Genomic DNA, 13,540 nt, shown 5'->3' on the forward strand with positions numbered 1-13,540 from the left:
CCCAGCTGCTTGCACAACATACATTACTATGGTAGAATCCATGACTGTAGTACTCATGTTCAGTTACAGCCTTTAAAGATCGAGTTCCACTGACGGCTCTTCTGATAAAACCAAAGTTATTTACAGATGCTGCAACGCCGTGCTGGAGGGAGGCCCTGAGGACTGGTTTGAGAACCACTGCAGTGTGTTAGCGTTGGACGATATCTTCAGGAGACCAAGCTGGACAGGAGAAATCTGGATGAATCAAATTAAAAAGCAACTGCAAAGTGGAGCTCCAGTTCCCCTCAAGAGCCACCACTGTAACAAGGACCCACAAGCTGTATGAACGAGAGTGAGAGGCTACAGTCATGGAGTTGGAACCATAGACTGTGTGTCCACAGGCATAACATTCTGACCACCTCCTTGTTTCTACACTGAGTGACCATTTGATCAGCTCCACTTACTGTATAGCTGCACTTTGTAGTTCTACAGTTACAGACTGTAGTCCATCTGTTCCTCTGATACTTACAACACTGATGTGCTGGTGGTGTGTTGGTGTGTGTTCCGCTGCTATGAGTGGATCAGACACAGCAGTGCTGCTGGAGTTTTTAAACACTGTGTCCACTCACTGTCCACTTTATTACACACTCCTACCTCGTCAGTCCACCTTGTAGATGTAAAGCCAGAGACGACAGCTCATCTGCTGCTGCACAGTTTGTGTTGGTCGTCCTGTAGTCCTTCATCAGTGGTCACAGGACACTGTTGGCTGGACGCTTTTGGTTGGTGAACTATTCTCAGTCCAGCAGTGACACTGCGGGGTCTGATCCACTCAGACCAGCGCACCACACACTAACACATCACGTTACACAACACTTCTGTGTTACTGCAGTGCTGAGAATGATCCACCACCCAAATAGTACCTGCTCTGTGAGGGTCCATGGGGGTCCAGGTCACTGAAGAACAGGGTAAAAGGGGGCTAACAAGAGTATCAGAGAAACAGATGGACTACAGTCTGTAACTGTAGAACTACAAAGTGCAGCTATACAGTAAGTGGAGCTGATAAAATGGACAATGAGTGTAGAAACAAAGACATGTTACGCCTGATTGGTGTGTATACGCACACACTTACTGGTTGGAATATGCAAAATAGGAAACTTCACTGTAGAAATAGTTTGGTTTTCATGTTCAGGATCATGTGAATCCTGAGTTCACATTCAGTGAAATAACAGTGAAAACACTGTTGAATCATTCAGCTGAATTACTGTATGCAAAAGTTTGTGCACTCCCACCCCCAATTTAGTCCCCTGCAAAATCGCCAGAGCATGTGATTTGACCAGGGGAGCTCAAAGTTTTGCATATGACATACATGCTGTGTTCTGCAGGGCCTCTTGGTCTGAGGGCTTGGCCTTTTGTTGTGCTCCTTTGTTTTTGTGCTTCTGTATGAATCTTCAAAGCAATGACCTTGCATGAAGTTCCTCTTCCAAAGCACTTGATGCTGAGCCCTGGTCTTACATTCTGTGTGAGCCTGAGTCTCTGCGTGGAGACAGCGAGGCCGTGTAGGAGGTTCTGCGTCAGTAGAGGGAGTGACCACTCTGGACGACAACGAGAACTCTGTGCTGTTTATATGAACTGAAGTATTTGATGATCTTTTGAAGTCTGTATATGAACCTTTTGGAGTGGTATTTTGTATTGTGTGTGTGTGTGTGTGTGGACTCGGGGGGACGGTGGTGGTGGGGAGGGGGTGCATGCATGTTTTAACATCATTCAGACTCAGATGGAGCTTTGGACTCGAGCAGAAGACGCTTGTTTGAAACGCTTGAGGCACCCAAAGCACTCGCTGGTGTGGACAACTGTCATGATTGTGATACATACAATAAAAGAAAAGAACTGACGAGTGGCTCCATTTCATGCTGACAGTGAGAGACCACCTTCTGTGGCGTGGTCACCCTGAGCCTTGTTTATCACTGTTGCATATGGTCAGTACAGTTTTGTTATGTAGCTGTTTCATCTTTGGCACATCTGTATGTTCAAACTCTCTCCTGGTAGAACTGGGTGTCATCGTTTAACAACCTGCCACGCATCTAAAACTCATTAGCACCATAAATAAGATAGAAAATATCAGTAATATTAATAATTTGTTCACGTGGCAATCCATACTAAAACGAGATGCTCTTATTTTACATGCATAACGTTTTTACATTACGTGCAGAAGCGTCTCACACACTTATAGTAATACAATCTGTTAATGCAGGGAAATGCAGTCTACACTACACAATCACGTCGTTCTACCACCTAAAAAAGCGGATACGCTTCGTTTCACACTTTATCATTTAAAGTCATTATAAGTTCAACACTGCACTGTTCGGTTCGGTCAGTAGGGGGAGCTGTGCACTCACTGCTCCTCAAGCTCCGCCTACAAGCTCAGCCATTGGCTCACCAGTCGCTGAATGCCCTCGTTTTATTGGCTCCCAACTGAAATAGCTTCATGCAAATGATATGTAAATGAGGCGACGGAAGGCGGGGCTTGATTTTACGCAGACGCAGAGTAGTTACTACCTCCAGCTCCGGTGAATGAGAGCCAGCGTGATGTAGATTTCTCATTAATTTATTCATTATTCTATTGATCTATTAATCTATTAATAGCGCGACTAGTAGGAGTGTAATCTAGTTATGGTGCTGGATGTGGTTGTAGAGTTTAGAACCCTTTGTCACTGTGGAATTAGACCTCTGCGTTTAACCCACATGCATGTACACTAGTGAACACACACTAGGGGGCAGTGGAGCAGTGGGCAGCCCTATCCACGGCACCCGGGGAGCGGTTGGGGGTTCGGTGCCTTGCTCAAGGGCGCTTCAGTCATGGACTGTCAGCCGAGGGGGTCGAACCGGCAACCACGACTGCCCCAGGAATGATGGTACATCTTATAGTAACTGCAGCGTTATTAGACGCGATTTCCTTCTTTTATATGACGTCGTTATTGACTGACATTTCTGTTATGTGGATTTTATGGCTTATTATAGTAGTAGTTATTTTATCATTAGTTATTATTTTTTTTAAATAAATACGTATTCTATAATCATAATAATAATAATATTGTTAGAGCACTTGCTGTTGTGTACTAATTGTGTTAACATTGATGTTATTATTTTTGTTTTTATTACTGATTATTATTATTAGTAGTATTAGTAGTAGTATATTGCACCGTTGTATAAATATTTATTTAATTTGCTTTTTAATAAAAAGGAAATATCACTGATTTAAAAGATGGAAATATCACTGATTTAAATAGTAGTTGTGGTAATGATTATTATTATTATTATTACTACTAAACCTGTTGTTGTTGTTGAAGACGGGGTCAGTCAGTCAGACGCTAAAACGCCGCTGTAAATCCCGTCTGACCTTCATTAATGACGCCACTGTGACAGAGCAGCGTGGTGCTGTGGGTGCAGGGTGGTCTGCTGGCCACTAGAGGGCGGTACTGTTTCGTACTCTACAGTTGCTGATCTTCTCGGTGGATAAACCGCGCATGTGACGTCCGTTTTGCCCTCACAGTCATGGCGGCGTGCAGGAGAGCCGGAGTTCTGCGTCGCCTCTGTCCGCTCCTGACCGCGCAGTGAGTTCTGACTGGGTTCCTCTGACCGGAGACAGAGACAGCGAGGTTTGCGGTTCTGGCTGTGAGGCTGTGAGGGCGGCTTCACACCGCCGCACCGAGCGGCTCTGAGTGACGCAGCGAGTCCTGGCGGCTCTGTTTACTTCACTGGATTTGTGTTTATGGGCTGAGAGGGGAGGGGAGGGGAGGGGAGGGGAGGGGCGGGGAGTGAGTGAGTGAGTGAGTGAGTGAGAGTGAGGGAGGGAGTGAGTGAGAGAGTGATGAAGGAGAGAGGGAGGGAGGGGAGTGAGTGAGTGAGTGAGTGAGGGAGAGAGAGTAGAGTGAGTGAAGGAGAGAGGAGAGAGAGTGAGGGAGGGGAGAGAAAGAGAGAGCGTGTGAGGGAGAGAGAGAGAGTGAGAGTGAGTGAGAGAGAGAGAGAGTGAGTGAGTGAGAGAGAGAGAGGGAGGGGAGAGAGAGAGTGGGAGAGGAGAGAGAGTGAGTGAGGGAGGGGGGAGAGAGAGAGAGAGGAGAGACCACTGCAGCTCCTGTAGACCCCCTGCACTGCACTGTTTCCTCTTCGCATCAGACAGAAATTTACCACAAAGCTTCAGAGCAGGATTCCTCCGTTAGGCAGGTCACCTAAAGGGGAATTCCACCGAATTTTGGAATTTGTTGCATCAGTCAGTGGTTGAAATGTCAGCGGGTCTTTCGAGTGGTTTGATGTTAAAGGGTGCATTTGCAGAGAAACCTTCAAACTCTGATTACAGTGGTGGTGATGGGAACCAGACAGCGGTGAATCTGCACGTGTCTTCTGAGCGTTTATATGTAATGGTGATGATGAAATAGTGTTCAATCTGGAAAACATGAATTTCCTTAACTGGGATGACTGTTTTACATTAGCACACCCTTCCTGGATCACACCACCATGAACAGATGAAATGCGTTCTAGACCAGAACTTCATCACAGGACAGTGTCTCAGACAGCAAGCAGTGCATTCATGACTATTCCACGTAGTAACTTTCTGTGAGGGAGCTTTTAGAGGTGGACGTCTGGTTCCTATCACCTCCACTGTGAACAGTTCTAACCCTGTAAGTTTCTCTAGAATGAAGCATTTCACACCAAACCACTCTGAATGGCCGTGTTGACATCTAAATAATTTAAATATGCAGAAATGTAAGTAGTGGAGTTCTCAGTTAAGCCACAGGCTAGATTTGTCCAAAAGGAGATGCAGTGTAGGAAGTCCCTATTGGATTAAGTTACACTGCAGTTGTAAGCCACCTGGCGAACCTCTTCATCCATATCTAAGCTATCTGAAGGCACAACCCTGAAGTCCTGTTCTCCAGCTTCTTATTCGAATTTTCAGTTTGAAATTTAAATAAGATGGTACCTTCAGCTCGGTATAAGCTGGTCTATCAAAAATGAAGCGTAATGCACTAAATAACATCAGTTAGTAATCAGTCAGTTCCTTATGGTGAAGTTGTTTGGAACCGAGACGTGAAGGTTGTTGCTTACTTGCTCCGTGTTGTTCACAGTAGGAGTCCTGCGTGTGGTTATCATGCAGCGGTGCTCAGCAGGCCTCCCTTCAACACACTGCTTATGAGGACACAGGCACCAGCACCCATGTTTGGTAAGTACCTAGAGGGAGGCCTTTGTGATTCACTGCAGTCTGAAGTTTACGCTGCCTCGGTTTAGGAGAAGTCGTCAGGTCTTTATTACTGATGTAATGGGCAGTAGATCGTGTCTTTTATTTTTTCTGTATGTTGTTTAATTTTGTTAATCAGTAAATATTCTGAATGTTACAGGTTACTTCATACTTTTTTCAGATATTGTTGTTGCTGGATGTCAGAACAAAACCTCGCATTTCCCAAATGATGATAAAACATACTTCACACTTTTGTTCAAGTCGTTTTGTCACATTTCTTTATATTCAGTAAGTATTTTCAGATTGTCAAAAAATAAAGACAAAAATGGAGATACAAGGTTTTGTTTCAAAAGCGGCGATGTTTATATTGTTGCTGTTATTGCCCTTACAGATAAGTCACATATCGCTGATGTCAGAACAAAACCTCCTATCTCCATTTTTGTCTTTTTCCAGTTTTTGACATAATTTGAAAATACCTGTGGTCCCATACATTGTGCGTAAATTCCATGATGAATGGACCAAAAGAAATGACCTGAAATTACTTAGAAAAAAGTCTGGTCCCATTGACTTACATTAAAAGTAATGTATGTTTTTCCCTTCTCCTGTAAAGTTACAATTTTGGATATATTTGGCGTATGTAGTGTGCAAAAACTGTTTAATTCACATGTGAAATGAAAGGACTTTTTTGTAACATAATAATAATAATAATAATAATAATAATAATAATAATAATTATTATTATTATTACTACAGTGATAATCATTCTAGGAGCCATTTTTCATATTTGCACTTATAGGTAGGTTCTAGTGTAGTTTTAGACTTAGTCACTTGGGGGGGCACTTCACTTGAGCTTAGGTCACAGGTATAAAGGCAGGTGCCTGTGATTAGTGATGAGGGCGGCTTGGACTGGGGAACACGCGGTTCTTACCGTAGCCGCGTGGAACCAGCCAAGACAGCATATTTTAACACACTGAACAGCACCGAGGTGAACTAGCCTTTGTATTAAACTTCATTTTTTGCAATAAACAGGGAACAAAGGGCTATTTGAGTTGAGAACACCTTCAGTCCAGGCCGAGGCTTAAAGGGTAGCCTCCATAATCGTTATGCTCCTGGAGTTAAACAAAACAATATCTGTCTGTCTGTGTGTCTAGTGAGGAACATGTTTATTCAGACTCAAGACACTCCAAACCCAAACAGTCTGAAGTTCCTTCCTGGCCGCAACGTGTTGGAGACGGGGACGATGGACTTTGCGTCTCCCAGAGATGCCTTCTGCTCTCCACTGGCCAGGTGATGACCTCTTGCAAGATACTTTAATTATGAATTTGGAAAGGCCAAAAAGAACCATTATCAAAAACTACCATCACAGTCCAGATGATATTGTGTGACGTTACATACTGCACATGTAATGCTAGTGAATTTGTATGGTGTTTAACTTGTGCGCACTAAAACATCTACTGATATCACGTATCTTCTCACTCAGGACAAAGGGTGACCATCAAGTCAGATGATGTTGTTTTATTGTTATAATATCTTAATTTTTTCTATTTCTGTATTTGTTACAGTAGTTAACAATAATAGTTAATTATTGTAGTCAGTGGTCAGCAAACTATGCATGTATGCTTAAAAACAGTAGAGGTCTTTGCGTCTAAGCATTGGCCCCATCGTCAGGAGGTTGGGAATTTGACACCTGGTGATGCCACAAACATCCCTGACTGAACGTCCAAGTGGGCTCCCTGTCTTGATGGGCAGGATGCTCCATCCTCTCCCCTCATCACTTAGTTTGACGCGGGCCGCACGTGATTTGGAGGAAGCACCGTCCAGGCTTTAGTGACTTGTTATAAATAAACTAAATTAGAGAGACGTTTTAAATAAATACATAAACAAAAAATGGTACTAATTGTTGTCAAGCTTCACTTGTCGGTATGTGATCCTATCTGCAGACAGCTGTTCAGAATTGATGGAGTCAAAAGCGTCTTCCTGGGTCCAGACTTCATCACCATCACCAGGGTAGGAACAGGTCACTTAACAAAAGTTTGTAACGAAAGATGACCGTGTGTAAACGACTAACTGAAGGACTTTTCTGACGATAGACGAACGCAGATATGGAGTGGAAGGTGATCAAGCCGGACGTTTTTGCTACCATTATGGACTTCTTCACATCTGGACTTCCTGTTGTAAATGAGGACGCGGCTCCAAGTGCAGACACTGGTATCGTGAGATTGAGTTTCCCCTTTGTTTTCACATTTTATTGAGTCAGATCTTAGTAGTTAAAGGGAATTCCACAGATGTTTCAAATGCTACGCTCACGTTACAAGCCTCGTTGCTCAAATCCGATCTCTCTGAAACGATGGTTCACAGTTTTTTAGGTGACTCAAATCTGTCATTAATGTGAACAAACCAGCGTCCTGAGATGACCGATGTGCACATATCCTACTCAGTAACGTCACGTGACAATCACGTGTGTCATCAGCACAAACTAACGAGCAGAACGAGCTTCGCTGAGAAGATAATTAACTCTGACCGGCTTTCAGCTGTTCATTATTAGAGCGAGACGAAGGCGGAAAAACAGACGTGTTGCTTTTCCACCATTTATAGGCTTTATCGTCTGTTTGGCGCTGCTGCCATGGTAACACAGAATGATGGCACAGTGGGGGAAAAAGCACATGAATTCTGATCTGAGCGTCTAATTAAGGTCACATGGCCAGGACTCAGATACGTATCGGTCTAGGACCACGTATGAAAGTGGTTCAGGTCGAATTTGAAAATATTAGATTTGTGTGTCCACACAGCCCTGAAAACATCAGATCTGACTCACATTAGGGCAAAAAATCAGATTTGTGTCATTGGTAATGTGGACGTAGCCAAACTTTCTGCTTGATTAAATGGTGACAGTCATTCAGAGCGATGAATGTGTGGTGAATTTCTTTTTATTGGTGTAAAATGTAAAGTTTTTATGCAGTGTAAGATTTTCGCATGTAAAATGCTCCATTCTAGAGAAATTTACAGTCAGAATTTACAGTGTTGGTGATTAGAACCAGGCGTCTGAAGAGTTTAATACCTGTAACAGCTCCTTCACAGAAACCAACCCAAAGGAAAATATGTGTAAGTTCTCTGGTTTTGTGAATAACATGATTTATATTTGTGTTGTAGACATTGTGACCCCTGGTTCCTATCACCACCACTGTAAGGAAATCTGTAAGAAGTCTGTAAGCTTGTCTAAAATGAAACATTTCATATCCTTAAATTACTGTGTTTGCATCTCAAAGGTAGATTTCTTTGGAAAAATGTACCTTAAATAAAGTGGACACTTTTTTAAATAAAGTTAGCTTTAATTTGGGCCAGGCCACATTAGCATTTGTGTTGACGTTCCTCTTTAAAGGAGTAGTTTGGCCACCATTCTGATTTACATATTTGTTCTTATACCAAAAATAGTCAGTCAGCCAAGGCATGTTTTGTGTCCAGAGTTTCTTTCTTTATTTTTTTTTAGTGGAGCTATAAGCTGTACAGTTATATAGCTCAACGGATAGTGGTAGGCCAGCCAAGTAGTATCCAGTATAGTAGTCTCACAGGGTCAAGTCGTGGTCTTCTACAGGAATATATGTCTGGGGACAACTTCTTAAACTTGCCGAGTTTAATTGTGGCGCTACCAAAGGTAAAACCCCTCCAAAACCCACCCCAAAGTCCCGAAGAGTTTTATAATGTCTGGACCGCGATCGATAACACAAGCAAAACATGCTTAGTCAGAGTTTTTTGGGACATTTCAGCTGTGCTACCTTACATCACATCCACAGGCTAACGACAGGATTCTCTGTCAGACAATGTTGATGAGCACATCACCCCATACTTTGAGCTCCACCTTCACGAGCCATTAGGTTGGTTTAAAAAATCTGACTTTGTTCCCACCCTAGTAGGTATACATTCATACCCACATTTAGCCCAATAATTCTCATGGTTTTCCACAGATGTTCATATCTATAATATAGCTGAAAACAGTAGTAGCAGCCATAATAATGCCTTTTTATCTAAACCTTTTTTCTTTTTTAATAAGTAACATTAAAAATTTTGTTCTACAGCTCCCTCGGATGATGATGACGAGGTTGTTGCAATGATCAAAGAGTTGCTGGAGACACGGATTAGGTACCGTTATACTCACCTACTGACTGACTTATACTGTTTACGTGTAATGGAGCTTGCTAAGAAGGCACTGGCATGTTCTATAGTTACTGCCAGTTAAATTAAGTCATTTGATTTGTGCTTGAATTATCAAAGGCCAGCCAACAAACATCACCAAACAAACTTCTGTTTTGACTGATCAGATTTAAAGATGGAGATATAGATAAAGATTTGTTTTATAATTGGAAGTGAACAAAAAAACAAGCTAAAATATGGTGTGTGTGAGCTGCTGCGAGTCACCCTGTAAAGCCTAAAATTAGAATGTAAAAGTTGGTGGTATCTGGTCAGATTTGACGGGACGTTGTTTTAGACCGTGTCATACGTCTTTTACGTATTAACGACACATTCACAGGCTCAGGAAAGACATCCAGTTCACCGTTGTACTGGTGAAGATATGATAATACTAGTAGATAATTCACTCACATGTGCAGAAGGCACATCCTTCAGCAAGTTTGACTAAGTTATCTTTGAATTCTCTTTCAGCACACTCAGAATCATTAGGTTCAATTTTATTGAAATTGTGCATTTAAAAAGAACATCCGAACTGTTTAGAAACATTTTTACCGCTTTCCTCTCAGACCCACAGTGCAGGAGGACGGTGGGGATGTGCTGTATCGGGGCTTTGAGGATGGCATCGTGAAGCTGAAGCTTCAGGGCTCGTGCACCAGCTGCCCGAGCTCCATCATCACGCTGAAGAGTGGCATCCAGAACATGCTGCAGTTCTACGTCCCTGAGGTGGAGGGAGTGGAGCAGGTAAGATGCCTTTTAATGAAAAGCATGAGCAAAAACAACCAACACGCCTGTTTTAGAAGTAGTAGGCACCAGTTTGCATTTCATTAACATAGAATGCTAACGGACAAGCTTTTTTGGGACGTTGGCAGGCCTGGAGATGATGGCAGAGGATGTGTAATCAGACTTTATACCAGTGACCAATATGTTTCAAAGGCCATAATCAGTTTGTTGGGGAGCTGTCGCTCTCATTGTCTGTCAGAAAGAAAACTGATGCACAGCTAGAGAGCAGTAGTTTAATATTAAACACCTTACTAAACTATATTGAGTAATATCTACATTTTAATTAAATTTTAATTTACACTGATTTTAATTTTCTATTCTTATTAGCCCTGAGATGCACTACAGTCCCCAGCATGTATTGCAACATGGTGTGTGTTCTGACCCCATTCCATGAACAACAACCTATAGACCAATGGTTACACAGAAGTGTACACTAGTTCAAACATTTTTACTGGCTAGCAGCCTCTGAAAGCTACCTCACATAGAGCTGTACAGATACTGCCTGATATCTGAGACTCCGTTTTGCGTTATTTTTGAGATCAGGTTTTGGCCAAAACACATTTTTAAACTACCCTTTCGTGGTGGAGGGGAGCAAAGTGTTGGAAAGCAAAATAGTGTCCGAAAGATTTTTCCTCAGATATACCCGTTTAAGGTGTGCTCAGAAGACTAAGCAGGTTTGGATTGTAAATAAAAGCTTTAGTGTTTATCTGCTTCACCTCCACTGTAAAGAAATAATGTAGAATTTCATATCAACCACTCGCTGATTAATTTATGCAGAGACCTTGAAAAATAATCCCCCTCAAACTCTAAGTGGCTTCATCTGAATCAGCCCTAAATGATGCAGGATGTGTACTGAGCATGTGCAGACGTAGTTGTTTAATTTGAGCCTCTGGTGGAGCAGCCCTGTAGGTACATACCTGCCCCAGGGACAGTTTTCCTGCCCGTTTAATCAGGATCGCTTCTACCCCAAATCACACCAGCCATGGGGGTCTGGGGGGGTTTTAGTAAATCGCTTGGCAGGTGTGTGTGTGTGTGTGTGTGTGTGTGTGTGTGTGTGTGTGTGTGCGTGTCTGTGTGGGTCTGTGCGTGTGAGTGTGTGTGAATGTGTGCGTGTGTGTGGGTCTGTGTAACCTTGGCTTTGAGTAACTTTTTTAATGACTCCATCTGTATGTGTGTGTGTGTGTGTGTGTGTGTGTGTGTGTGTGTGTGTGTTCCAGGTCTACGTAAGTGAAGGTGTGTGTAGCCGAGGGGAAGCAGCGGTCATTCCTCAGAGAATTCCTCCAGATTCCTCCCTCATTCATCTGACATCCCTACGCTCTTTCTCCTGCACACTGCCGGCCTTCGCGCTCACCGGCCTTTGAGTTCGCCCTTCGGGAAAAAGAGGCTGGACTTTACATGTTATTAACCTGGACCAAGTGAAGACCATTAGCTTTAACGCTATAGAGTGGCTGCACACATGCACCACTGTGTTTATTTAGGAAAGAACCACAACTAGGGAGAACCCGATAACAATAACTGATCATTGTGCCGTGGCCAATACTGATATTGACTGATTGACTGGGGCTGTCGAACTTCATGTGTTAATAACTTTAACATGAAAAATGATCCAACTTTTACTTTTTATTATTAACACATTAGTTAATAATCAAACCATCCACAGAAATCCAGGCTGAAGCCCAGCTGCTCGTGCTCTGTGCTTCTGTGATAGAACCCACAGTTCTAACCCTCTCATTCAGATACAACGTCTAATAATAAGTTGGACAGTGCTGGACAGTGCTGGACAGTGCGCTCACAGGAGACTGATAGATAAATCAGTGAGCAGCAAACTAACAAAAGCAATAGTAAAGTAAAAACTCAGCTTTGACTATGATGAGAATTCAGAGCTGTATGACCGAGAGTGAGAGGCTCTGTGTATGATGTTTCTGATACAGAGCTCAAAAGTAGTTTTAGGACACTTGTGTCTTTTTTCTGTTGTGTTTTTTAGAACTACTTTATTTATTCATATATTAGGGAAATATTGCTTCACCATCTTGAAATTTGTATAACTTCAGTTACATTATAGCTTTATATATTATATAAATAAATATATGCAAATATTCTTTATATATTATAAAGCCTAACCTTCTGTTTTGTTCCAGAAATATTAGTACACTAGTCCAAATGCGCAAGCATGTCATGTTCAAACCAGAGATCCCAATACTGTCCCTGCAACATGTAGATTAATGTTTATTTCTGTTTTCTTAGTTATGTTTTCAGTTCATTACTGGATCATAAACCTGATCATTATTGCTGGTTGTTAGGATTTTATTAGTGAAAGAATAAGTGATAACTTGACTTTGGAAGAAAGTAAATAAAGTTCGTACTCCGAGTGTCCGAGACTAATTTGAGCTCTGTATAAACGTAGAAACAGTTTAATGTTATATTCATGTGAACTCTGTGGTTATGGTCTTCGTTGTTTGACGGCCCCAGATTTACATTATTATCTCTACATGACGCCACTCTGATTTAAATATTATATTACTGTGACAGTTAAGACATGATAATTATTCAGAACATTATTCTGTGTAAATATATTTGACATTCAGTGCCACTAACAGTTCATCACTGTTGGAACAAAACAGTAACTTTAAAAAGGAAATGAAAACTTTCCCCACGTTCAGGTCTGTTCAGCATGGAGTTTTGACCCAGTGGGAATATCAGGGTTTCAGTTTAAAAACAGAGACTCTGTTCCGACCGTGATGAAAGCGTTTTGGGTGTTTTGCCCAGTCTAATCCCAATTATTAGCTAAATTATAGGCTGTAACTCCAGGACTGAACACTGGCATGTTAAGGATCATTTCAGCTCCCATTAATAAAACGATGCATCAGCCACTGATTTATTGTTCTCCCCTCATCACGACAGCCAAGACAAAATGTTGTCTTCCAAATTTGTGTGAGCGTCTGTTCCAAATACAGTGCGGCTGTGTTTGCGTCGGCTCTGCTGGGCTCACTGTCAGCGGCTCCGGCTCGGATGTGGACGGTTGGCTGAGTTCTACTTGTGGGAGTTCACAGCTGCACAGGATCTGCTCAGAGACACCATCCGAGCAGGAAAGTGGACGGGGAGTCGGTTCGTTCCACAAACAAAGCAAGCCAGCCTGAGCGACTGCAGCCGAGAACAGAACAGAAGAGAGGAGGACAGTTCTGGGATGGAAGCAGCGTTTCTCAGAGACCTGTGACCAGTGATCGTCCTGGAGCTGCTCCTGCTCTAATCTGGGTGACGGCGTCTGGTCTTCAGTCTTCAGTCTTCAGTCTTCAGTCTGAGTCTCTTTAAGTCCAAAGTGCTGTGATTTTGTAATTATCAGTATTTTAACACGATTATGGAATTCTG

The 13,540-nt window shown here is 42.5% G+C and overlaps 1 protein-coding gene across 2 annotated transcripts in view; it reads left to right on the forward strand.

Moving 5' to 3' along the window:
• The first annotated feature begins 3,433 nt into the window (after window positions 1–3,433).
• nfu1 (NFU1 iron-sulfur cluster scaffold homolog (S. cerevisiae)) overlaps window positions 3,434–13,540 on the forward strand; it is a 45,672-nt gene continuing 35,565 nt past the window's right edge. The window contains exons 1-7 of one of the 2 annotated variants that reach the window (XM_017696327.2): window positions 3,434–3,590; window positions 5,100–5,194; window positions 6,361–6,496; window positions 7,150–7,216; window positions 7,300–7,417; window positions 9,283–9,346; window positions 9,961–10,135. In XM_017696327.2, the coding sequence (XP_017551816.1) occupies window positions 3,532–3,590; window positions 5,100–5,194; window positions 6,361–6,496; window positions 7,150–7,216; window positions 7,300–7,417; window positions 9,283–9,346; window positions 9,961–10,135 (714 nt within the window). In that variant the 5' untranslated portion in view covers window positions 3,434–3,531. The remainder of the gene's footprint in view (window positions 3,591–5,099; window positions 5,195–6,360; window positions 6,497–7,149; window positions 7,217–7,299; window positions 7,418–9,282; window positions 9,347–9,960; window positions 10,136–13,540) is intronic. The other variant, XM_017696328.2, reaches the window with a different exon arrangement.

The sequence above is a fragment of the Pygocentrus nattereri genome, chromosome 29, assembly GCF_015220715.1.
Source record: "Pygocentrus nattereri isolate fPygNat1 chromosome 29, fPygNat1.pri, whole genome shotgun sequence".
Taxonomy (NCBI): domain Eukaryota; kingdom Metazoa; phylum Chordata; class Actinopteri; order Characiformes; family Serrasalmidae; genus Pygocentrus; species Pygocentrus nattereri.